This window comes from Salmo salar, chromosome ssa13, assembly GCF_905237065.1.
Source record: "Salmo salar chromosome ssa13, Ssal_v3.1, whole genome shotgun sequence".
Lineage (NCBI taxonomy): Eukaryota > Metazoa > Chordata > Actinopteri > Salmoniformes > Salmonidae > Salmo > Salmo salar.
The window spans coordinates 53,708,946-53,736,610 of NC_059454.1; the positions used below are offsets into that span (position 1 = coordinate 53,708,946).

General features: G+C 42.5%; 1 protein-coding gene across 5 annotated transcripts in view; it reads left to right on the plus strand.

The window, feature by feature from the left end:
- The window catches only part of LOC106567417 (glutamate receptor 1), a 91,982-nt gene that overhangs the window by 56,434 nt on the left and 7,883 nt on the right, over nucleotides 1–27,665 (plus strand). For all 5 annotated transcript variants that reach the window (XR_001320064.2, XR_001320066.2, XM_014136627.2 and 2 more), the window contains exons 5-13: nucleotides 3,370–3,423; nucleotides 5,719–5,877; nucleotides 5,986–6,153; nucleotides 6,715–6,819; nucleotides 7,700–7,810; nucleotides 11,589–11,795; nucleotides 14,771–15,261; nucleotides 26,141–26,339; nucleotides 26,650–26,897. Coding sequence is in view for 3 of the 5 variants with exons in the window: in XM_014136627.2 (XP_013992102.1) it covers nucleotides 3,370–3,423; nucleotides 5,719–5,877; nucleotides 5,986–6,153; nucleotides 6,715–6,819; nucleotides 7,700–7,810; nucleotides 11,589–11,795; nucleotides 14,771–15,261; nucleotides 26,141–26,339; nucleotides 26,650–26,897 (1,742 nt within the window). In the remaining 2 variants the exon portion in view is untranslated. The remainder of the gene's footprint in view (nucleotides 1–3,369; nucleotides 3,424–5,718; nucleotides 5,878–5,985; nucleotides 6,154–6,714; nucleotides 6,820–7,699; nucleotides 7,811–11,588; nucleotides 11,796–14,770; nucleotides 15,262–26,140; nucleotides 26,340–26,649; nucleotides 26,898–27,665) is intronic.

Here is a 27,665-nt window from a genome sequence, read left to right on the forward strand (position 1 = left end):
TTCATGGAGAAGCTCGGGGTCACGGTCAGCCTCACTTCTGTGTATCAGTCTCAGTCCAACAGGCAGGTAGAGAGGATGAACCAGGAGCTGGGGAGGTTCCTAAGGAGTCACTGTCTGGACCGGCAGTGGGCACAATTCCTTCCATGGGCAGAGTATGCCTAGAATTTGCTGCAACACTCCTCCACTGGGTTGACTCCTTTCCAGTATGTTCTGGGTTTTCAGCCGACCCATGGACTCCGGGCCAGACCGAGGCTCCTGCGGTTGAGTGGTTCCAGCATGCAGAAGTGTGTAGCGACGCTCACCTGAGACTCCAGCGCACCGTCCATCGTAAAAAAAAAGAACAGGCAGACAGCCACCACAGTGAGACCCCTGTGTTCCACCCTGGGGATCACGTCTGGCTCTCTACCAGGAACCTCCACCTGCCCTGCAAGAAACTGAGCCCCTGATTTGTGGGGCCTTTCAAGGCCTTTCAAGGAGGGTCAACGAGATGACGTATAGGTTATAGCTGCCCAATCACTACTGTATCTCACCCTCGTTTCATGTCTCCCTTCTCAGGCCTGTGGTTCCTGGTCCCCTAGTGGCTGCTGTCCCCCACGACACCCCCCCCCCCACCCACCCCCCCTGGACATCGAGGGCAGTCCGGCGTATGCTTTCAGATCTCTGCTGGATTCCCAGTGTCGTGGGGGTCGGCTCCGGTATCTGGTGGACTGGGAGGGGTATAGCCCTGAGGAGCGGTGTTGGGTTCCGGTGGAGGACATTCTGGATCCCAACATCATCTGTGATTTCCACCTTCACCACCCGAATTGACCCGCTCCTCGTCCCCGGGGTCATCCTCCTGGTCGGTACTGTCATGTCTGCTCCTGCCCTCCGGCGTGCGTCGCCGGAATACGAACCACTGGTCCTGGGAATTATTACACGCATCTGGCACTCATCGTTATGACTCACACCTGGACCTCATTACCTCTCCTTTATAGGTCCATTCCTTTTGTTCATTCCTCAGTTGGTATTGCACCTGTGTTCATGTTACCTCGCTTCTGTTACTGTCTTGTTTCATTAAACGTTTTACCTGCACCTGCTTCTCGACTCACGGCGTCATCATTACGTTAAGTTTTCCAACTCAAGGTATTGACAAGGGTTCAGGTAGCCCTTTACACTTCTACCTTTATACTGGTTGAAAATGGCAGATTTGGACACTAAGTGCCTAAATTGGAACGCAGTAACGTTATACATGACATTAGAGCTCAGGAAATGTATTTCGCAACTCTGTATGGGTTTTGCTTTACAACTGTTCAGAACTTGAACATTGTGCACGCAACAAGAAGTTGCTCCCATCCCTCCTGGTAATTGGGCAACTTTTGCAATTTTTTTGTTGTCTGAGTAAGGGAAATGCTGTAAATTATGAGGACTCGATGTATTTTGAAAGATGAGACATTAAGGATTATAAATTCCGCTCTAATGTCACAAACAAGCCAAACATCAGTGAGTCAAAGTGCACTTCACATTTCCATAAAACTCAAGTAATATACAGTGTTAACGTTCATGATCACTGTTTGATGTACAGTTACAAGATGCCATGGTGTTAAACCCTGAGTTGTCCTGAACAACTCAGGGTTTGTATTTTTAAGAAAATTATGTTCTATGTTCTATGTTCGTATTTTTAAGAAAATTTGAGATGGACCGCACATCTGAACGCGTTAATTACTCCATTCTATGCGCACAATAATGACAACAAGCTTTTCTGAAAAGCCTAACACTAAGATTGTATTTTATAATTTAACTAGTCATGTTGGCAGTAGAACACGCTTCCAAATGATTCCCCCTGACCCAGATTGCGATTTATAATGGGCCGTTTTTGGATTGTGTAAACAACAGTAATTGTGTAAAGGCGGGGATGCAGGCCTGTGTTCCAAACAAAACTAAGTGTGCTTGTTCTAGTTCCTCAACGACACAGCTAGGAGAGCTCAAAAAGCACTTTGTAGTTGAAGACTCTTTGTGTCACAAAAGTGCATTGAAATTACTTAGGAACTGTGCACACTTTGGACAGTTCCTACCCCAAATTTTCCAAGAATATTGTTACTGAGTGTATTTTCAGATTTAGTTCTCAACAAATGCAGCAAAAAGTACAGGAAATATCAAATGCACATAAAATCAAGTAATGATTGTATTCCATCTTGTGTCAAGTGAGCTGTTGTGTCCTCACGTTTAGTCTAATGTTCCCATAATCTCAACTGTTCTGTTTTTAAAATTGCAACCATGGTTATGCATTTCCATATTTTCTTCTGTACGAAACACTTCCTTTTAGCTCTATCCATAAAGTCCAATTCCCCTGAGTGTAAGCAGTTAAAAGGGTTCAGTTTGAACACATTGTAATGTTGATAGTGTCTCTGTGCTATACTTTGCCGGTCACTGGACAGGGGATAGTGGAGAGAGGTCTGTAGTGAAGAGAAAGATATGTATGATTTAGATCATAACATCAGTCTGTTCTCCGGGAACAACAACAGTTCCCTGGTAACAGTAATTTACTGTACTGGAAATGTCATCGCCCTCAGTGAGTATATTTAAAAAAAAAAACTTTTTATAAATGTAGTGTATCTTGTTTTAGAGAGAGAATAGTTCCTTTGAGCTATTTTGAATATGTAAGATCTCTTTAGTACTGTCTTTTTCCAATGGACAGAAGCTGTATGCTGATGTTAGAATTTGATGACATCAACATGAAGATATTGAGCAGAACAGACCCTGTACTCATACATGTTCCTCTGTGTCCACTTTGCCAACAGGTCACCCGATTCTGATCTTTTGCCAATTATTGGAAAATACAAATTAGTAGAAAAAGATACGAGATGGGCTGCCTGTGTAAACGCAGCCATGGTGTCTGAATAGCAGAGAGCTAGTGAAATTAGTATGTTCACAAACATGTAGGTTTCAGATGAGCATTTGGAAATCAGAGGTCAGGCTCAATTAACCCTGATGGCTGCTTCATTTTGTGTCCCCCAGCCAGAGGCTGTCCCGGGCCTGTCAATCACAGGTGTACTAGTGATTTTGATGCAGATTGTGCACATGTATTCATTAAAGATCTAATTGGGCTTCCCACAGTGACATATGCCAGATCCTTCCCAGCCCTCCACGGTGAGTTGTCCCAGCTGCCCATTTTCTACTGAGCCCTGATATTTTACTCAGACATCCAGGCAGAGATGGGTGATGAGCAATTAATTCCTAAAATATGGGACCAATTAGCTCCTATTTTGGGATGACCACGATTAATGGGACGCTTCAATCCACATCTGTAATGAAATAGCCTCATTTTAATTAGACGTGATGCAAAATGCTTGATCCAAATTACATAATTTTCCTTTCTATTATCCTTTCCAGATCGCTGCTCAGAAGAAAAACCTAAAAAAGTATCACTACATATTGGCTAACCTGGTAAGTCTGGCCGTCTCTGAAACGATGGAAGCTTTAATGCAATATGCAAGCTCCATTGCATAATACAATTTCATTATTTATTTTCAATCTATTTCAAATGTCATCGTAGATATTACTGAAACTCCCAGTAAGGAAACACTACTGTGAAAGTTGTATGAATGTGTGTTTTGTTCACAACACTACAGATGCCACAGTGAGAAGTAAAATAATAACTCCATCCGCACTGAAGGATCAAAAACTTTGAAGCACAACTGTAGCTTACTTTTATGCAGAATTGATAGAAACTGATTGTTTAGATTCATCGATGGTGGCGTTGTTCCGTGTATTGGTGCCTCTTCATCTTCTCTGTATCTGACTGACTGTAGCTCTTCTGCTTGTCTATGCAGAACACAATGTAGACAGATGGCTGATTACCCGCTGAGCAAGGGAATGATCCTCCTGCAAGGCATTGCAGGGCTCTGAGCTTTTTATGTGTAGGAAAATGTGTGTGCGTGCGTGTGTAAGTGTGTGTGCGTGTGTAAGAGTAAGGGCGTGCATGTTTACACTATACTTGTGCTTATATATTTGGTATTGGAATCTGTGTGTGTGTGTGTGTGTTTTCTTTGCATAACTAAACAGAAGTTATTCCTCCATTATTAATGGGATCAATTCATTGCTTGATGTTTATATTCATTGGCCACCATCATTTTATTATTGTTAGTAGGCTAAAATGATAAGCACTGTGATGGTAAATCAAATTCAGCAGGGACCTTATGAGCTTATAGTAGATACAATAAATATTAGGCAGAAGCTACTCTGTTAGAGTGCTTCTGCATTTACACTTACTGTATCCAGGTGTACTGTAGCATAGATGTTTCCATGGAAATAGAACTGTAATGTCTAGTAAGTTATTGTATTTCTTTGGTTGCCTCTCACGTTAGCATAGCTTCATACAGAGATCTGAAGTTAACTGTCGCCCTTGAGGCAACAAGCTAGCATCTTGCTCTAGTGGTATGTTGGGTTAACTTTTAGGTGTGTTATACAGAGTGCTTCTTTAGGAGAGGATGCTGTACGTTTGGCTTGAGGTTGCATGTCAAGAGCATGGTTTAAAAGTGCACTCCAGAGGGCTCAACTCAGAGATCTGAAAACATTTGTGGTAGACCTCATAATTGGACTGTGAAACAGAGAAAAAAACACAGTGACTTCACAGGCAGGATTGTTCAATTCATAATTGGATTGTGCTATAGGAAAAAGAAACACCCCAAAACTGCAATTGTACAAGTAGGATTTCTTAGTTTATAATTGGGTCCAGTAAACGGGGGAGCTGTCAACTCTAAAATAATGATGATCATAAAGGCAGCAAGATGCAACACTCTGTGTAAATAGGATCCCTGCGGTTCATTACCATGGGAGCTATTTTCTGGGGGGGGCACACACACACACAAACATAAACTCACAAACACATTCACACTCCCTCTCTTTTATTGATTAAGCATGGCCTATGTAACAAGACTTGATCTTAGTTATCAACCTGTGAAGATTCCCTATACTTCCAGCGCTCTTCTGATTAATTATAGCCTCAGGTTAAGAATGAAATATGTAATATGGGACTTTTTATCATTCAAGAAAGCATTAAAATAATGTTTGCTGAAGCCTGTTTCTGAGGCAAGCTGCAGTATGACTCCAGATGGGAGGTTTAATGTAGTTTGATGCTCTTAGACTGGAGATGCAGGTAATTAAATGCAAATACGGTGAGGGGAGTCTCTCCCACTTGGTTGCCCACCATATCCCTACGTCAATCAAAGAAAGCACTAGGAACAATTCAATTTGAAGTTCCAATTTGAAGTCCTCAGGCAATTTTCTTGATGTGTGTCTGCTGTATGTTTTAGTATGCACACTTACCCGTATGCTCAAAGACTGAGAGTGCCGTCCTGTGTTTGACTTGAAACAAATGTGTTATTCTATCTTTGCATGAATATAAGTAGTCATATTTGTAAATCAATATAGCAAAAGAGGGCAGATGAAGTTGAAAAGACAGCTGCGGAGATTGCTTGTCGAACTGTAGAAAAGTGTTTTTTGTCTTGCACTTCATAGATTTGTAATGATTGCCTGGACTTTTAATCTCTGGCTTCTCAAGTGGGGTTGAACAGCTGAATAGCAGCTCTGAGAAATCAAAACTTTCAATACCAGCACTCTGAAAAGACTGTCATACAATTATCTGCACCATCATTACGGCTGGGACATTTTTGGCTCTGTTTTGTTTACTTAGCTCAAGTTTGATTCTGTTTTGAAAGAAGTTGATTCCGTCTTTCCTAGGGCTTTTTGGACATGAACTTCACTGAGTTCCAGAAGAGTGGTGCCAATATCACCGGGTTCCAACTAATGAACTACTCAGACGAAAATGTCAGCAAGGCCATAGAGGAGTGGGTGGACTTTGACAGCAAAGACCTCAAACTACCCAAGGGAAGACTGAAGGTATGCTCGAACTGTCTCATTGTTCAGAGATCTTTCTATTCAAGTTTTCTTGGTTACAATAAACATATGTTAGCCTCTAATGTTGCCTCCTTGGATTTGCCCTCTCAGTACACAGGAGCCCTCACATACGACGGAGTGAGCGTCATGGCAACTGCATTTCAGAACCTTCGGAAGCAGCGTATTGACATTTCCCGGCGAGGTAATGCTGGCGAGTGTCTGGCTAACCCACCAGCTCCCTGGGGCCAGGGTATCGACATCCAGAGAGCCCTACAGCAGGTAGGCAGTTAGCATCACTCACTCCACAGCCACAGCTGGATGACAATGACTTGGAATTAAACTCAATACTAGCCGCACAGGTAATGAATCATGTATGACTATGACAAATACTGTACAATACAATAAAATGCAATGCAATAAAATACAATACCAGCTTAATTAAGTACTATTGTGTTAAAACCCTCAGTTTCAGGCCCACCAACATTTTAAGAAACTGCAATTGCAAGCCTATGAGCGATATGTAATTCTTAGATAGTTATCTTATGACCTGGAGACGTATATTATGTTAGACATCATGCAATGTCAACACAACCAGCTGGTAATATTACAATCCTGAGATAGCAATCTTGTGTTCTTGAGATAAGAAAAATGATGTTATGTTATTTTTGCTTGTAGCTATGATGATGTATACAGTATTGTGTGAAAATATAGCAGATGTTGATTTCTTTGTGTGCTGTACTTAAAAAGCCTTGAGCGTTATTCAGATTCCAGGTTGCACATATGTCCTAGAGTTAGCAGTTCTTCATACCAATCCTGGTCTATATCTGGTTTGTCCCACAGGTTCGGATTGAGGGATTGACTGGGCATGTCCAGTTTAACGAGAAAGGCCATCGGACCAACTTCACGGTCAGCATAATGGAGCTGAGCCCAAGTGGACCACTGAAGGTGAATCGGGACTTTTCTATAATCTCTATAATTATCAATCAACCTCTTTATCATCCTCAGGGGAAATCTGTTGTGTACAGTTAGACAGTATACTGTATGATATTTGACCTAAGCACAGTAGACACAGTAGGATAAATCCATCAGATTTGATTTAAATGTTTGATTTAATGATTGGTTTAATGTTAATGACAAATGGTTTTTCAATAAAAATGGACTGGTCATTTACTAGCAATATGCCCAGGATCAAGAACAGCTGGAGCCAAACAAAACATAACAGTAAAATGAACAAATTGGCATTGTCTATAATGAGTGTCTCCAATGTTCAGGTCATGTCAGAATGTGACATACTGTATTTGCTTTCATGGCGTAGTTGTTTTATTTTCATGTTATTTTATTCATATGCAAATCATTTCTTTACAATGAATCAGAAAATGAGTTACCCTAGTTCTTTGAGTTTATAATATACCCATTTATATTTCACATGACAAAATGTACATTTTATCAGAGTAAATACATTTATTCAACCAGTGGCACGTTAGCTATAGAACTTAGTGATCTTGCATATGTTGAGCAAATTCCTCTTATCATTTAGTATGCAGGGTGTTTGTGCATTAAGATGACTGTATATTTCTCTTTAATGTTATCACCAAGACAGTCTTACAACCTGAGAGTAGGACAGGCTGGCCAAGACGTACAGTAGGAGGTGTTGGTTCTCATGGAGTATGGTTTGAGGACTAGCTAGGGGATTAACCATAAGAGTTAAGGGATGTGCTTATCCCCACATTACACTACAGCATATTCATATTTATTACACTATAAATAGAAGTGTAGGATTTCCTCTGCTATGTGTGTTGATATACTGTACCCCTTCTGACTGCAGGTGGGCTACTGGAATGAGAATGAGAACTATGTGAACACAGCGGTATACACGCCGGTGGTTGAAGAATTCTTCGGACTGCAAAACAGGACCTACGTTGTGACCACTATCCTTGTAAGTCTCACTAGCTTACCTGAAAGGCTCAATGTTTGTATGATGATAATGTTCCGTGGACCAAAAGACAACAGTTGTTTAAAGCTGTGTTTGGTATGGAAACATAGAACAGTGGAGTCGCTTTTATCAACCCATGTAGCAGAATGGCAGTGCAGTATAATGTTACAAAGTCCTTAGAACTGTCTGTATTTTTTTTGGCATAGTGATATCTGCACAGCTTTGTAAACAGAAGGTAGCTGCAGCAAAAGAACAGATACACAAATTCTCTCATGTTGTCATATGACAATGACCTGGCAGCAGAAGCTGTGGTATTAGTGTGTCTTTGAGGGCTGTCCCAGAAGCGACTCTCCTGCCTGGCTATGAAGTCCGAGCGGTCAGAGTTGGCAAGCCTGCTGATTATGCTCTTTCCCTTTCTGCATGGTGACTGCATTCAGCTTCACCATTGTAGCTCTGCCATATCAACACATCAGAGAGGTTCAGGTCACCTCTGATCAGTCCCGTCGGCTGTGCTGAATAACACTGCCAGTAGAACTGGCATGAGAATGACGGCCAGGTGGAAAGGCTATACTGAAAAATAGGGATTTTTTTGGTTAGATTCACAAAGGGATAGAAATGATTGGCAACTATCCCAGATACATTGGAGAGTGTATTTATTTAAACTTTTCATATCCTAATTGCAGGGTTTCTATTTCGTACAGCACATTCATCCATGTAAGCAATCCCTGTTGAAATAGTCTATCAATACCAGTGGGTCAAGTCATCTACATGAGGTAGGAAGGGATCAGGGAGGGAGAGACCTTACCTGTTTCAAAATGCTTCTGGGCTAATCTAAACTCTTAATTCTGTCCTTTTGAAACCACCATCTCTACCACACTATGGTCTATTTCCAGATTGTACGCTATGCTTTGTCCACCTGTAGCCTTGCCACGAGGGCTGTTTTCACAGCAGCTCTGTTCTGCTTTATCTGGAGGGCAGAGCTCCACACAGACCCTTTACAGTCACACCGGCCTGGCCAGCCAGAAATAGCAGGAGTGCTGCTCGCCCATCAGATCTGAGTCAACCCACACTAAGGAGAAGGTGCGAGAGGGTGGCCATGAATAATGCCATTTGAAGGCCCCTTCGTGTAGGCTACATAAAGAAATGTACATCAATTGGTGTGAAGCCCTAAGGCCAGGGATGTAGTGCTACTATAGCACGGCTGGTAAAAATATTTCAGTACATTTTATTCTGATTTAATTACCACAAAAATTCCATGAAAACGATAGAACGAGTAACTACATAAATATGTAGGCTATAGCAGCCTATAGGTAGGTAAATGGTGGTTTCCTCCCTGTCTTCTCTCTCTCTGGCAGTGGCGCGAATTATGAATAACTGTAGTTGTGTGTGTGCGGAGGCCCGTCGGTCGGACGCTTGACCACTTTGAGCGGGCCAAATCCAACATAGCAAGATAGACAGAATACTCTACCAGGGGTTCCTAAAACGGCTGTCTTCAAAACAGTTTGTTATGGACTTGGGGCTAACGTATGAGGCACTTGAACTCACCCTACTGTCCGAGAGCTTAGCTCACAGAAAAGTACCACCTCTGTTGCGTATTCAGACAAACTGATCTACCGCATGAACCTCATCATCACACCAACGAGATCAAGGATACAAATTTACAGCGTGTCTGCCTTGACGTTCATAAAGCTCCACGGGACCCCTCTTGCGCAGTGGAACCCAGAACGATTTGCGAGCACTTGGTTACGGTGCTGTTCTTTCACCACCATGATTCAAAGCGTGTTCAAATCGCTTAAAATAACCCTCATCAAGATCTGTTGCCTATTAGTTCTACTCATCACTTAATAATAATAATAATAATGTTACAAATAGAAGCTTATCACTTCTCACAATGATGCTCAACTAGTAAAGGTACACCAAAGCTAAATCAATGTCTCGCAGATCACATAATGATTCATTAGTATTTTACATAACAGAACCAAATATACACTGAACAAAATATAAAGTCTTGGTCCCATGATTCATGAGCTAAAATATAAAATCACAGACATTTCCCATACTCAAAAAAAAGTTTTTCTCTCAAATGTTGTGCACAAATTTGTTACCATCCCTGTTTGTGAGCATTTCTCCATTGCCAAGATAATCCATCCACCTGACAGGTGTGGCGTATCAAGAAGCTGATTAAATAGCATGATCATTACACAGGTGCACCTTGTGCTTGGTACAATAAAAGGCCAATTTCAAATGTGCAGTTTTGTCGCACAACACAATGCCACAGATGTCTCAAGTTTTGAGGGGGAGTGCAATTGGCATGCTGACAGCAGGAATGACCACCAGAGCTGTTGCCAGAGAATTTAATGTCCATTTCCCTACCATAAGCTGCCTCCAATGTCGTTTTAGAGAATTTGGCAGTACATCCAACAGGCCTCACAACCACAGACCACGTGTCTGGCGTTGTGTGGGCAAGCGGTTTGCTGATGTCAACGTTGTGAACAGAGTGCCCCATGGTGGCGGTGGGGTTATGGTATGGGCAGGCATAAGCTACGGACCACAAACACAATTGCATTTTATGGATGTCATGCCATTCATCCACCGCTATCATCTCATGTTTCAGCATGATAATGCACAGCCCCATGTCACAAGGATCTGTACACAATTCCTGGAAGCAGAAAATATCCCAGTTCTTACATGGCCTGCATTTTCTCTAAGACATGTCACCCATTTAAGCTTGTTTGGGATGCTCTGGATCGACATGTACGACAGTGTGTTCCAGTTCCCGTCAATATCCAGCAACTTCGCACAGCCATTGAAGAGGAGTGGAACAACATTCCACAGGCCACAATCAACAGCCTGATCAACTGTATGCGAAGGAGATGTGTCACGCTGCATGAGGCAAGCAAATGGCGGTCACACCAGATAGACTGGTTTTCTGACCCACACCCCTACCTTTTTTTAAGGTGTCTGTGACCAACAGATGCATATCTGTATTCCCATTAGGCCCTAATTGACAGATTGTTGCATGTTGCATTTATATTTTGGTTCAGTATAATAGCATATACTGTAGCATAGTAGGCCTATAATATGTTACACCAAAAACACCTCAGTCATTTCTTATCTGAAGCTGAATAAACCAAAAAAATATCAACTGCACGCGCCACTGGGCAGGATAAATGCTTTGATTTAAACAAAATAAGCCTACAAGAAAGGCTAATAGTTTGTTAACACCATTTGCTTTAATTTGCTCATGAAACAGTAATTCAAGAAGATCTAAATGCATATTTCCATGAAACTGATTGAGATCAGTTGATAGGCATGCAGTTTGGATATTTCACTGGTAAAACGTGAAGAATAATCATTCACGATTGACAGTGATAATGGCCTATTTTGATAATAGGTAGGCCTATGCCTAACTTGTTGTTTGAGAATATAAAAAATATTATATTTTCTTAAGGCTTTCTGTGGTCATAGGCAGATGTTGCAATTGGAGGATGCATTTTATGCATAGGCCTATTCTACAATGATATTCAATAGGCTACATCTGTCAGTACAAACTTTGATTGAGAAATGATGACATCATAACAAAATAATTGCACTATACCACTGCACAATGTTTGCATAGAAGGTGATATAGTATACCGTACTGTGTACATTATCCCAAAGAAAGGTAGACAAGGAAAGCTTTATAATAAGTGCCCCTGAAAGAGTCATGGTGAATGCATGCAATATGTGATGAAAATGTTTAAAAGAACCAGGCATCAATGTTGTCCTTCATGTTTCCAAGGAATCTCCATATGTGATGCTAAAGAAGAACCATGAGCAGCTGGTGGGGAACGATAAGTATGAGGGCTATTGTGTGGAGCTGGCCGCCGAGATCGCAAAGCATGTGGGCTACACCTATAAACTAGAGGTCGTAAGTGATGGCAAGTACGGAGCCAGAGACGCTGAGTCCAAGATGTGGAACGGGATGGTGGGCGAGCTGGTTTATGGGGTTAGTAACCATCTCATGAACATACCGGGCACCTCACTAGGCTCTAAGAGGACAAATGTGTTTATCATACACTCTCAGACAACACAGCAGTCCATGGAATTCATCCAATGGCAATGACAATAATAGCTTTTTAATTTGACACAGCCTGACTCATTTTTAATGTAACCGCTCATTCGGTTTATAAAGTTGCAGTAACTAAAATGGAATGCTGCAAATGTGGTACAATATTTGCAGCAGTACACACCATTTTACCATTCCTGTTCGCAAACTTTTTATAGTCCTGTACCCCTTCAAACATTCAACCTCCAGCTGCGTACCCCCTCTAGCACCAGGGTCAGCACACTCTCAAATGTTGTTTTTTTGCCATCATTGTAAGCCTGCAACACACACAGAACTGCTTGTTGCAATTTCAATGAGGCTCTCTTGTTCAGATATCGGTAAGTGGACTAGAGGCAGGGCATGAAAGGGATAACGAATCCAGTTGTTTGTGCCATCTGTTTCGGGAAAGTACCTGCGTAATTGCGCACCCAACTCGCTCAGGTGCTTCGCTATATCACATTTGACATTGTCCGTAAGCTTGAGTTCATTTTCACACAAAAAAAAATCATACAATGATGAAAAGACCTGTGTGTTGTCCTTGTTAATGCAGACAGAGAAGAGCCCCAACTTCTTAATCATAGCCTCAATTTTGTCCCGCACATTGAATATAGATGCAGAGAGTCCCTGTAATCCAAGATTCAGATCATTCAGGCGAGAAAAAACATCACCCAGATAGGCCAGTTGTGTGAGAAACACGTCATCATGCAAGCGGTCAGATAAGTGAAAATGATGATGGTCAGTAAAGAAAACTTTAAGCTCGTCTCTCAATTTAAAAAAAGTGTCAATACTTTGCCCCTTGTTAACCAACGTATGTTGTAAAAGCGTTACATGGTCGCTGCCCATATCATTGCATAATGCAGAAAAAACACGAGAGTTCAGGGGCCTTGCTTTAACAAAGTTAACCATTTTCACTGTAGTGTCCAAAACATCTTTCAAGCTGTCAGGCATTCCCTTGGCAGCAAGAGCCTCTTCGTGGATGCTGCAGTGTACCCAAGTGGCGTCGGGAACAACTACTTGCACGCGCGTTACCACTCCACTATGTCTCCCTGTCATGGCTTTCATGCCATCAGTAGAGATACTAACATGAGCAGAAGCTACGTTTGGCTACATACGGACTGTTAGTGGAATTCCTGCGAGAGAGTAACGGTTAATGTGATTGATGTTCATTATTTGACTGGGCTACCTGTATTTGACATTGTGTTGTTATTTCGCTGAAAACTAGATGGTTTAATTAGATTTTTGGCAGTGAAACAAGGCTACTCAGGCGAGGAAGAAAAAAAAAAATCACCCAAATGTATAGCCCCGTTGGAAAATATAAATGGACTGTTTGAAAATGTGAAGAAAAAATGTGAATCACATTTTTATTTGGCGTACCGCCAGTGGCATTGCGCGTACCCCACTTTATATAATTTTTTACATACCCTACATTACTCATCTCATATGTATATACTGTACTCTATACCATCTACTGCATCTTGCCTATGCCGTTTGGCCATCACTCATTCATATATTTTTATGTACAAATTCTTATTCATTCCTTTACACTTGTGTGTATAAGGTAGTTGTTGTGAAATTGTTAGGTTAGACTACTTGTTAGATATTACTGCATGGTTGGAACTAGAAGCACAAGCATTTTGTTACACTCGGATTAACATTTGCTAACCACGTGTATGTGACAAATAAAATTTGATTTGATTTGGGCATACCCCAGTTTGGGAATAGCTGCATCACAACCTTCACTATAGCTCTTCCCCAGTGATATGCTTCAATATTCAACCAGACACTACCTTAAACCTATTTTAACCTAACAAATGTCTACAAAAGACAATGATCATATTAGTGGATGTTTGTCACATACTAAATACACAAAACAAATTCAATGTGGCTTTTCGTATAAATACTGTTCTGTTCTCTGGAACACGTACAGATCTACACTGTACGTTATGTTGCTGCTGTAGACAAAGGACATACTGTAGTGCAGTTTATTTCTTTCCAATACTATGTAGGGTTAACATAATATCTTTGAGAAGAATGACAATGTGTTGGAGAAGTGTGTCACAGCTTGGCTTCAGCCAGGACACAATGTGTCCCTATGAGCTCTAAGATATGTTCTGTCCATCAGCTCCCTCAATGTCAAAACATAACTACACAATGCAGATGGGCCCAGATAGGCTGTCAATGTTGAAGTGGTAAGGTACCAAATAGTCAAAAGCTGTTGCCCGTTACCCCCCAAAAGTTGAGTAACAGGCAACATAATGAGCACAATACAGTAGCTGGATGTGTATTCCAGGAAGTCTGTTATTGAAATGTCCCTTACCAAACTGTCACTTCCCATATCTTCAATTCTTCATGGGAATCATGTCAAACCCTATTTCTCTGCCCTCAGGAACTTGATATGAAAGATACGCTCTAACAGTTTGGTCTAGGGTAATGTAGAATATGTTCTGTCCATACAATGACAGAGGTGCTGGGTGGACTCAACCAAATCAAGTCTCGCTTGGAGGGTTTTTGTTTTTTCTCTCAGAGTAGTAAGCCTAATATTTCTTGAAAGCGATTCATTATTATTCAGCTTGAAAAGACTGAGAGTTTATGTAAGCTGGAGCTCTCTAGAGAGAGTTATCTCAGAAAGTCCTCTCTTATGAAAAGAGAGTTTACTATTACTGATGTGTATGCTAATCCCTGCCCATGGGAATAGTTATTTACATTCCTTACCTCACCTTAAGGAAATACTTTTGTCATCTCCACTTGAAGACTTTATGGGTGGAAGGACGAGTACAGAGATGGGATTTCTGAGAGTAGGGATACTGTTGGTGAATTGATTTTAATTAAATTGATGGATACATAGATAAACACGTAATTATCTCCTTGCCTCCTAGAAAGCGGACGTGGCAGTAGCGCCGTTGACCATCACCCTGGTAAGAGAGGAGGTGATCGACTTCTCCAAGCCCTTCATGTCCCTGGGCATCTCCATCATGATCAAGAAGCCTACCAAGTCCAAACCTGGAGTCTTTTCCTTCCTGGATCCTCTGGCCTATGAGATCTGGATGTGCATTGTGTTTGCTTACATCGGCGTGAGCGTGGTTCTCTTCCTGGTCAGTCGCTTCAGCCCGTACGAGTGGCAGGGGGACGACTCCGATGGGGAGGAGGGTCAAGAGCAGCAGCAGAGACAGCAGCACAACCAGCCATCGTCCTCCAGTCCCAGGAGAGAGCCAGGTCAGTCCCAGTCCCAACAGGGCCAAAACCAGGGCCAAGGACAGGGACAGGGCCAGGGGCAGAACGAGGGGCACACCAATGAGTTTGGGATATTCAACAGCTTGTGGTTCTCGCTGGGCGCCTTCATGCAGCAGGGCTGTGACATCTCGCCAAGGTAGGTGATCTGTTTTCTACCCCCGCTGTTACCTGTAGTGTTTCTATCAACAACGTTAACGTCCTTCCTCATCCATCAGTATTACTGTGTGTCATCATCAGCAGACATAATCTTGAATTGTGTTTTTTTGTTGTTGTACTTGAGTAATACTGTATTTGTTATCGGTGAGATCCTCCATACAATGTCTTACAACAAAATACATTATTATGATTAATACCAAGGAAATGAAAATACAATTAACCCAGGTAATGCGTGAAAACATTTGAACTGATGAAGGCAGGTGACCATTGTCAATCTACTGCAACTGCACTCTGCTGAAGATAAATCCTCCAGTGTGATGAAATGCATTGTCCCCCCCATACCCCCTTCCACATGGTGATGAATTAGGTCAAGAACAAAAGTAGTTAGAATAATTACCCCACAGTGAAGACAGCGGAGATGCGTCATCAGCAGACAGGATACAGAGGCATCCTGCAGAACAGAACAGAAGCAGAGCAGAGTGACAGACTGACCGGCAGACAGTATGGCTGGACTGGGCCTTGAGGAGGTTATGTTCTATTCACAACCCAAGGCAGCTGCAATGAGGTCCAGGTCAGACCCAGGCCAGGTGTACCCTAGCCCAGGTCAAGCCCCAGGGCTTAGTGCACAGAGTCCAGTCTGGGCCAGGAGGCTGCTGTTGGAGGGGCTAGTTGTTGTGCTCTTATCAGGGCAGACAGGGACATCAACAGACGCTTCTCAGAGAGGATATCCAAAGGTTTCCTTAAGATAGTGTTATTTTTGGGACACAAAAGAGTGTTTCTTTTTCATGCTGTTTCTCTGTAAGTAGATATATCAATTTCAAAAGAAGAATTGGAGTATCTAGATAGATTCGGTTATGTTTCTTACCTGATGCATTCCTTCCAGTGAGTTAACAATAAAGCAACACTTTTTTGACATTGTGCCACCTGTGTATCTCACAGAAATAAAAGAAAAAATACATATTGGATTGCAATTGCTTTGGTCATATCTATGTGACTCCTTATGTACTGCTCTCTTGGCATAGGGCAGGAGTTCCATTCTCATTATCACAATTCCCCGCCTTGCGCCTTTGTTTTCAACTGACCGTACTGTCCTGCGTTCCTGCCTGCAGGTAAAGATACTATGATCCTCACCTGGCATCCTTTGTTCTTTCATATTCCACTGTCACCTCAGCTCAGTTAACATTTGTGTATTATACATTTCTTCTCTCATAAAGTCATATGGGGATTCTTTACAAGATCAATAGTGCAGGTCAGTCTGGTGACGTTCCTGCTGATGGCTCACTGCCTCCTCCTCCTCTGGGCGCTTGGCTTGTGCTAACTGCTGGCTCCTCAGCCACTGTCTGACATTTAGGTAGGACATGTGTATCCTTTTACTTTGGGGGAACTAATGGGCTCAAATTAGATTATATTTGCAGAAAGCTGCCTGTGGCAGATGTTGTTTTCCCTGTCATAGATGCGTCCGTTTAGCTCTGCCAGAATGGTTAAGCTTCAGGAGAAGAACCTCCCAAGCACTCCGTCTTAGTTTGTACTGTACATGTTTATTTCCCTCTCCCCTATTCCTCTGTCCCTTTATACTCTCCAACCAGGCATGGTGGTGTACTGCAGATGGGTGATTGCTCTAAATCAAATCTTTACAAATGCGTTGATCATCTCTTATCTGCTATTTTGCCCAACATTTAAGTGCCTTCTCCTCAGTTGACTTGCTTGGGAGCGCTCTCCCTCTCTCTCTCTCTTTCTCTGTCTGTCTCTCGGGTTTCATATAGTCTAAGCCTCTGGGCGGACGGGTGATTTGACTTTGTCTCCTAGGCTGCCAGAGGAGAGGAGGTCTGCCTGACACAGTGGTGATTCACCTCCCTGCTACCTCAGGGGGTCAGACAGTGATGAAAGAACTCAGTGGGATGAGTAGCTCTTTACCCATGGAGCCAGAGCACAGATGAGCTACATTCATGTCTCACACACATAGGGGGTCTCTTAATCAGTAACACATCACAATGGAGGTACTACTTATATAAGAACACATCTCCAATTAGTTTGAAGACTCTTATGCTTCGCTCTTTCTCATTCTGAGATTGTTTATGGCAAGAAACTGCACTGAGTATACCAAACATTAGGAACACCTTCCTAGTATTGAGTTGCGCACCCCCCCCTTTTTGCCCTCAGAACAGCCTCAATTTTGGGGGGAATGTACTCTACAAGGTGTCAAAGGAATTCCACAGGGATGTTGGCCCACAGTTGTGTCAAGTTGGCTGGATGTCCTATGGGTGGTGGACCATTTTTGATACACATGGGAAACTTTTGAGCGTGAAAAACCCAGCAGCGTTGCAGTTCTTGATACAAACCTGCGTGCCTGACACCTACTACCATACCCTGTTCAAAGGCACTTCAATCTTTTGGCTTGCCCATTTGCCCTCTGAATGGCACACAAACAAATCCATGTGTCAATTGTCTCAAGGCTTAAAAATCCTTCTTTAACCTATCTCCTCCTCTTCATCTACACTGATTGAAGTGGATTTAACAAGTGACATCATTAAGGGATCATAGCTTTCACCTGGATTGACCTGGTCAGTCTGTCATGGAAAAAGCAGGTGTTCTAAGTGTTTTGTATACACATGTAGGTTCGTCAGTATTGCATACATTTCACAGTGTGCAATGTGAGGCTGAGCGAGTATGTACACTACAGTGATGGTACTGTATCTCTGAGGGGGCTAATTTGCTGCTGAGATGTGGGGGATTGTGAAAGGTCACCTGAAGGTCAGTATAAATAGAAAGGTCAACTAGCTACCCATACTGGGGAGTTCAGTGAGAAGGCCTGCAGTGCAACAACTCAAATGTTATATATAGACAACAGCTCTGAGGGAGCAGTTTAAAGACTGGTCGGCCAGCTGCGTTTGGCAGGATGTTATTTGTCAGAGAATGCGGTAACTAGCATACCTGCCATGTTGGGCATAATGATGATAATCTCCAAACAGCCAGATCGAAACGTGACTTTGAAGAACAACATCTTTACAAGAGCAATGGGAGACGGAAGGAGCAGCTTTGTGGGCAAACCCCAGCTATTTATTCATGGTAAAAATGTGTTTGTTCTCTGTAAATGTCAGCACTGCCACTCGGAGAGGGCTCGTCACATTGCAACTCACAGGAGCCGCTTAACGCCTAGTTTAACTTCTGAGGTAAATGTCTGTGTGTGATGTCTTAATGCATGCTGATTACAGATTACTGATTAGCTTAACAGACATAAAGCTGCATTAATCCATCCATCATTAATTAATTAATTAATTATATAAAACATTAACAACACCTGCTCTTTCCATGACATACTGACCCTGACCAGGTGAATCCAGGTGAAAACTTTGATCCCTTATCGATGTCACTTGTTTTAATCCACTGCAATCAGTGTAGATGAATGGGAGGAGACAGGTTAAAGAAGGATTTTCACAACTTAAGACAATTGATACATGGATTGTCTATGTGTGCAATTCAGAGGGTGAATTGGCAAGACAAAATATTTAAGTGCCTTTGAACAGGGTATGGTAGTAGTTGCCAGGCGCACCGATTTGTGTCAAGAACTGCAATGCTGCTGGCTTTTTCATGCTCAACAGTTTCTCTTGTGTATCAAGAATGGTCCACCACCCAAAGGACATCCAGCCAACTTGACACAACTGTGGGAAGCATTGGAGTCAACATGAGCCAGCATCCCTCTAGAATGCTTTCTACACTTTGTAGAATCCATACACCAATGAATTGAGGCTATTCTGAAGACAAAAGGGGGAGGTGCAACTCAATATGAGGAAGGTATTCCTTATGTTTGGTATACTGAGTGTATACATGACAGCTAGATTTAGAGCGAACACTAACCTTTTTGTTCTCCCCTGTGTAAAGCTGATGAGATTCTCTCCCATTCAACGAGACAATCTAATAGTTTGAGTTTTACTGAGGGATTGAGTGAGGCAGTGAAGAAGTGGCAGTGTTGATTATGAACACCTTCGCCAGGCCTCGCCCCTCTCACTCTGTCTCATACACTCCGCTTCTATTGCTGGAGGAATGTGTGCTGCACCTCTAACATTACTGTAACGTTTCACACCATATTCATGTAATTTACTGGACAAGCATTGCATACTTACCTATGTCATACAGAGGCTTCTGTAGATAGGTGAGTTGTGAAAGGGTTAAGATGGGTTTTAATATAATTAAATATAATCTGGCTTTTTCTGACAGCACATCTTTTGCCACTAGCCAGGGTGATATCAACTTACTGAAAGAAACGTGTATGTTTGTGCATACGTACAGTACGTACGTGTGTGCACACCAGTAGCGGTCAGTGCCATTTAAGATGAAAGGACACTTTTCTTTTTTTTCAATGAGCACGCCCTCATTTCTATTGCAACATATTGGATGACTGTCATTCATATTCCATTCACCCAGTTCAATGTAACAGTGATAGGTTTAAGCTACTACATGATACTCAAGTTTTTCCTATACACATCATGAGGTTGCTACAACCTAGCCTATGAATGAAAGTTTATAACGTAGGTTATAACGTAGGTTACGTCTCTGATCCTTTGATTGGGTGGACAAAATGTCAGTTCATGCTGCAAGAGCTCTGATAGGTTGGATGTCCGCTGGAAGTTGTCATAATTACTGTGTGAGTATATGGAAGGGGGTGAGAACCATGAGCCTCCTAGATTTTGTATTGAAGTCAATGTACCCAGAGGAGGACAGAAGCTAGGTGTCTAAACCATGGTGCTTCCCTACAGAGTACTGCAAAATAGTGTTTTAGTCAATTATTTGGTGACATTAATATATTTAGTATAGTTTTATCTAAAAAGGACAACTGTTTTTAATGTTTAACAATTTACAAAAAATTTAAATCCACTGAAGAGGATGGTCCTCCCCTTCCTCTTCTGAGGAGCCTCCGCTGGTGTACACAGTGGAGAAGGATCACTGTGTAATCATTGGCTAGTCCCCCTGTCCTCCTGTCTGTGTGTCTGCAGTGAGCCATGGTCTTGAAAGGGTCAGATCTCCAGGCCCCAGGCAGATGTGATCAGCGTGACCAGATGCCCAGACGCTCCTCTTCCTCCCCCAGGCACAGCCTGTCATTTCAGCTCTGCTGTTACACACACACACCCCAACACTCAGCCATCCCATAGCTACAAATGTGTACACACTCACACATTCTCCTCCTTTTACAGTACACACTGTTTCCCCGACCCACACACACATACACACATAGGCATGCACGTACACACACACACACACACACACACACACACACACACACACACACACACACACACACACACACACACACACACACACACACACACACACACACACACACACACACACACTCACAAACTCACAAACTCAACCCTGCGTGCCTCACAGCCCTTTCCCAGTGCAGAGGTGACCCAGTCACCCTGAGTGTTATGACATGCTCAACATTGTTTAACAGAACAACAGTTCTGTCAAAAACAGAGATGACCGTCACATCTGAGCTGTGTACTGCTATCATTGCACTGTCCTGTTCAGATAATACAGACCGACAGAATGCAAGTTGTGAAGTTAAGCGTTGTCTCTGGAGACTCGTTACCTGCTCAGACTTGGCTGAAAGACCTACTGACATAACACTGCCTCCCTCTAATGAGCTCAAATGTTTGGAGAGGACAGTTCACCGTGACGGAGAACTTAGTGTTATGTGTGTATGCGTGTGGGCATGTGTGTTTGCTGTAGCACACACTTGGGAAATTATGTAATTTTCATTTTAGTGTTGCCATTGGCAATTTGTGTATCGTTATTGTACCTCATTACCTCTTATATTGAATTGATGGCAGTGTTATAGCTATCCACGTTTCATATCAACCCTGCTGACCAGTTAGTTGCATTTTCATGAAAATGTAAGTAAAGAAATTTCAATTTTAGAAGAGTTCCCTGCTGCTAACATGCTGGAAGTGTAACTGGACGACGATGCTGAGGTTTTTCCCATCTTGTGGCTGGATTTGGAGCATTCCCCTGTGTCCAGTTCTTGTGCCTGTTAGCTGTCATGAATTGAAGTTGAACAGAAGAAATGGCTTATTAGTGTGCCTGCTGAAGGCAAGAACACTAGATTTCTTACATACTTACATTATTATTATTATTATTATTATTATTATTCCGCTCTATCTAGCGCTTAAACTGCTTAAGTTATTAACACCAAATCAACGTTAGAATGTGCTGACAGACCACTTCAGGTTCCTTAACAATATATTTTTGAAACCACTTTTACTTTTTTTACTACAACCATATTTGCATAAAACTCAATGCAAGTCAATAGCCATAGACTTGAATGGTGAAACATTTGAAAATGGATACGCATCTCCTCTTTCACCGTTTAAACCAACGTTAAGATGTTGAGAACGACCCTACTTAGATTTCATATCAAAAGCTTTTTGATACTATTTATTATTTTTGCTATGTATTTAAAACTTACAATATTTACATTACAGTAAATGGTGACAATAAGAGGTAGATTTTCACAGTGCCAGTACTTTCTAACCGTTTAAGATAGAAACTCTAAATCAACTTCATTATTTAATTTCTCCGTCCGTTAATGAATGAAAATGTTCATACATTTCCATATTAGAGCAAAAGCCATAACTCTGTCACCATATAAACTATAAACTACAATAATACTTAAATTAGCTACCAATGCATTTCAATGGCAAAAAGGGGCGAGACTTTAATGGTAAAAATAAACCTATCTCCTCTTTCACCGTTTAAGCTATCAACACTAAACCAACGTTGAGATATTCAGACTGACCCAACTTATATTGTTTGCATTCAGATTTTTTTATACTATCATTTTTTTTTCAACAATAACAATTACAAATATGATTTGCATAAAATAACATGGGTTTGAATAAGAACCATAGGAATACAGTGGTAGCTATTCCAAATGGTCCTGCTCCTTGGCCAATTACAAGACCAACTTTAAAATCTTTATGAACTATAAAGCAATTTAATTTGCATAAATTTGCATATAACTTAATGTGTTCAATGCCAACTATAAAACCACAGTGGTAAACATGTTAAATGCTACTGCTCTTTAACAATTTAATCTACAAACATTTAAACAACGTTAACATCTATTTATATTTGCATAACTGTGCATAAAATAACCCACCAACTCTTGAATTGTTTAAGAGAGAGTCACCAAAACAACTTTCACATGTTCAAGCTATCATATCCTATGAATAATTCGATCAATGAATCAATCTATCAATTCTCCCATCTACCTACTTTTTTAACTCTAACAAGTCACTACCATTACTACTGCAGTTACTTCCTCTACTATAACTTATTTCACAACCACAAGCTAGCAAACACACATTTTCTTCTGGAAATGTACTTCTCTAGTTGTTTTTGCTTTGCTTTGTTGGTATTATCAGTGGCATTCTCACACGCCACCCCCCCCACCCCTATTCCTGGGCTCCCTCTGTTGTTGCTGTTTTTAAATTCTCTTTTAGTGTGTGAGCTGCATTGTGCAGCAGGGATTCAGGGCACTAAAATGAGCTTTTGTTCAGCAAATCTTCCAGAGTAACGGTTGCCGTGATTTCTGGATTTGGAAACAGGTCTGTGGGTGAGGATGTTCTTCTCCCCGAATATGCAGGGTGAATCCAAATACTGGAGTCAGCTTATCCTCTGCTTTGCATAAAACAACAGCGAACAACACTTTGCTATTTTTATTTTCACACAATTACTCTGCTTTGGTTAGCTGCCTTGCTGCTTCCAAGAGAGAAGTGTCATCTTTGAGAAATCTGCATTTACCCTCAGTGCTCCTGTAATGCAGAACGCCATTTGCTACAGATCTATCAGCTTTCCCCATCTTCCCCTCAGCCCACACAACTTTCATGTTTGTTTACGCCTGATCTGCCTGAATTTGAGAAGATTGTTTCATACAATGCATAATAATTGGATGGGTGCAGCCTACAAAAGACAATCCAACAATACGTGTTTCTGTTTACATAAATGTGATCACTGTTTCGCAGCGACGCTGTGATCTTTGGAGCAGACATGCTGCAGCAGCTATCTCTGTCCCTGCTGCGGTTTAGAACACATTTGTAGCAGAACGTAGAAGGCGCTCAGATTTAGACCTAGGATGGGTTCAGGGTCCTCATTTATCAAAGGTTTGCGTGCGCCAGTTTTCCCGCAAAAGTTGGTATTGATCCCTTTTGAACTTGACGGGAAAGTGTGCGTATCTCCATGCAAATCTCAGACCATGCGTACGCACAATTTCTAGCGGTTGATCAACTGCATTGCAAGCAAATATAGTTATTTTGGGGAAAATACCGTTGTTTGATGCACAGGAATTATAATAATGTTAGTCTAATAAAAATATAAAAATGTAGCCCTAATGATAAAACAGATGCATTTGCCATTGGAGGAGAAATTGTTTGAATACACAATCGATCTTGCAGATTGTGCGGCCAGTGTTTGGCACTTGTTATAGGCGGCGTGCATTTTCAGTTTGAAAAAGTCACTGAAAAAGATTAGCCATTGTGCTTTCTTTTAGAAACTGACATGGCCCAGTTCCAACATTTCCAAATCATACAGCAAATGAGGGTTTTTGTTACCATAAAAGTTGAATGGAAGGCATTTTCCAAGTGGGGTTGTAGCACTCGTTCACGAGCGCACAAATATAGTATGCCTATATGTCACGATTGTTTGTAGAGAATGACCAAGGCGTAGCGTGAGTATCGTTCCACATCTTTATTAATATGTGAAACTTCGCAAGACATACAATAAACTATAAACAAAATAACAAACCGTGACGACAGAGGTGCAACATGCACTAACTCAAAATAAGATCCCACAAACAACAGGTGGGAAAAAACTGCCTAAATATGATCCCCAATCAGAGACAACGATAGACAGCTGCCTCTGATTGGGAACCATATCAGGCCAACATAGAAATATAACATCTAGATTACCCACCCTAGTCACACCCTGAACTAACCAAAAATATAGAATAAAAAGATCTCTAAGGTCAGGGCGTGACAGTACCCCCCCCCAAAGGTGCGGACTCCGGCCGCAAAACCTGACTCTATAGGGGAAGGTCCGGGTGGGCATCTAGCCTCGGTGGCGGCTCCGGTGCGGGACATAGACCCCGCTCCGCTCGCGGATCCGCCATCTTCGGTGGCGGCTCTGGTTCAAGGATGGTCGCCGGAAGCTCTGGACCATGGATCGTCGCCGGAAGCTCCGGACCATGGATCGTCGCCGGAGGAACCGGACTGTGGATCGTCGCCGGAGGAACCGGACCGTGGATCGTCGCCGGAGGAACCGGACCGTGGATCGTCGCCGGAGGAACCGGACAGTGGATCGTCGCCGGAGGAACCGGACCGCGGACCGTCGCTGGAGGCTCCGAACTGCAGACCGTCGCTGGAGGCTCCGAACCGCAGACCGTCGCTGGAGGCTCCGGACCGTAAGCCGTCGCAGGAAGTTCCGGACTGTAAGCCGTCTCAGGAGGTTCCGGACTGTGGACCGTCTCAGGAGGTTCCGGACTGTGGCCCGTCTCAGGAGGTTCCGGACTGTGGACCGTCTCAGGAGGTTCCGGACTGTGGATCGTCTCAGGAGGTTCCGGACTGTGGACCGTCTCAGGAGGTTCCGGACTGTAAGCCGTCTCAGGAGGTTCCGGACTGTGGACCGTTTCAGGAGGTTCCGGACTGTGGACCGTCTCAGGAGGTTCTGGACTGTGAAACGTCTCAGGTTCCGGACTGTGAAACGTCACATAACATGGTGCCTGACCGGTCACACGCTCCCCACGGTAAGCACGGGGAGTTGGCTCAGATCTAAACCCTGACTCCGCCAATTTCCCCATGTCGAGCTGCCTCTCGGGCTTCCGTTGTCGTTCTAACTCCTCGTATCGTCGCCGTTCCTCTCTTGCTGCCTCCATCTGCTTCCTTGAACGGCGATACTCTCCACTTCGTGTCCAGGGCCCTGCTCCACTCATGATCTCCTCCCATGTCCAGGATGTCTGCTCCTCCTGGCCACGCTGCTTGGTCCATTTTTGGTGGGATCTTCTGTCACGATTGTTTGTAGAGAAGGACCAAGGCACAGCGTGAGTATCGTTCCACATTTTTATTAATATGTGAAACTTCACAAGACATACAATAAACTATAAACAAAATAACAAACCGTGACGACAGAGGTGCAACATGCGCTAATTCAAAATAAGATCCCACAAACAACAGGTGGGAAAAAACTGCCTAAATATGATCCCCAATCAGAGACAATGATAGACAGCTGCCTCTGATTGGGAACCATATCAGGCCAACATAGAAATATAACATCTAGATTACCCACCCTAGTCACACCCTGACCTAACAAAATAGAGAATAAAAAGATCTCTAAGGTCAGGGAGTGACACTCTAATTTATCGATGAAAACACGAGTATATGTTACATGCGACAGTTTGATAAACCCCCAAAATTTGTACGCAAATCCTAGAATCTCCACATATGCCAGAATTTAGTGAGAAATTTACGCACAGTTGATAAATGACGTGCCAGGTCTTTTGAAGGTAGAAATATTGCTATGATTGATGGCTAATATTTTAAGTGCTTGTCTTTTGCTCATATTGTGTATGTTAGACATCTCACTATACCTGTGACATTGTGAGAAACTGTGGTTATCCAATTGATTGAGTGATTATCCATAGTGTCAACAGAATGTAATGCAGTGTCATTGTGTGCCAAGAAACGATTAGTGTTACTTTTGAAAAATGGATTTGTCACTCCCCTCACGCAACACTTTCGCTTTTCATTTGCTTCTATCGTAGATTGGCAATGTTTTGATAATTAAAGATACTTCTCTCTTCTCTCTAGGTCCCTCTCTGGTCGCATCGTGGGGGGCGTGTGGTGGTTCTTCACCCTCATCATCATCTCCTCCTACACGGCCAACCTGGCTGCTTTCCTCACAGTAGAGAGGATGGTGTCACCCATAGAGAGCGCTGAGGACCTGGCCAAGCAGACAGAGATCGCCTATGGTACACTAGACGGAGGCTCCACCAAAGAGTTCTTCAGGGTGAACTGCTGCTCAAAATGTTTTTATTTAACCTTCATTTAACTAGGCAAGTCAGTTAAGAACAAATTCTTATTTACAATGACGGCCTACCCCGGCTAAACCCTCCCCTAACCCGGATGACGCTGAGCCAATTGTGCGCTGCCCTATGGGACTCCCGATCACACCCGGGATCGAACCAGGGTCTGTAGTGACGCCTCTAGCCCTGAAATGCAGTGCCTTAGACCGCTGCGCCACTCTGGAGCAAGTCATGATGTGGCTATATCTGTAGCCTTTATAGTTCACTCAAGTCATTCATGTTTTTGCACCCCAGAGATCGAAGATCGCCGTGTTTGAGAAGATGTGGTCCTACATGAAGTCTGCCGACCCGTCAGTGTTTGTGAAGACCACAGACGAGGGCGTGGTGCGGGTCAGGAAGTCCAAAGGGAGGTATGCTTACCTGCTGGAGTCCACCATGAACGAGTACATCGAGCAGAGGAAACCATGTGACACTATGAAGGTGGGCGGGAACCTGGACTCTAAAGGATACGGCATTGCCACGCCCAAGGGATCAGCACTAAGGTAATTACAGGCTGGTCACATCACCATGACGATCGACCACATGTTGTGTTTTACATGTGAATGCCAAAGACACAATGAGGTGAGTGAGCTTACATAAATTATGAATTTTTTTTCAGTGGTAATTCTAAAGTAGATAATAATGAGTGAAGAGATAATTGCTTCAATACATTTAGTTAAATGTTATATTCATTTCACAATTCATGGGTAAATTATGCACATTTTGTCTGTTTCAGTAATAATGCATAACACTTACATAATAGTTCATGTAGTGGTATAGTGAGATCTCATTCAGCCATAGCTAACTATACTGTACTTATGGTTTGTAACTACTCTCACCAGAAGTCTAGAATGCTTGTGTCCCCACTGTCTCAACTCAGTTAATAAAGTATCATCAACACGTACTTATGTTGGAAGCATTACTGTTCAGTCTTTTTACTTATTCATACAATATCATGTTACAATGTCTTTCTCCATTAAATAACTAAGCAAATGGGACGACAACGGTTATGACAATATAAATTCAGTCTTGACATATAGTACATGAAAGCCAATTAAAAGGAACTTTAAATGAAGCCCTGATGTTATTACCTGCAGCTTTTTACCTTCGAGCTCTGTGGTGCTGTTACACTCCTTAATTTGGAAACACAGTAGACAATGGAGACACTACAAGAGATGTGTACTTTGGTAGTAAATATCAAATCAGCATTTTTGCAAGAAAGAGCCCTAGAAATAAAATCCTACATTTTAGTTGTTACCTTTCCTGTACCA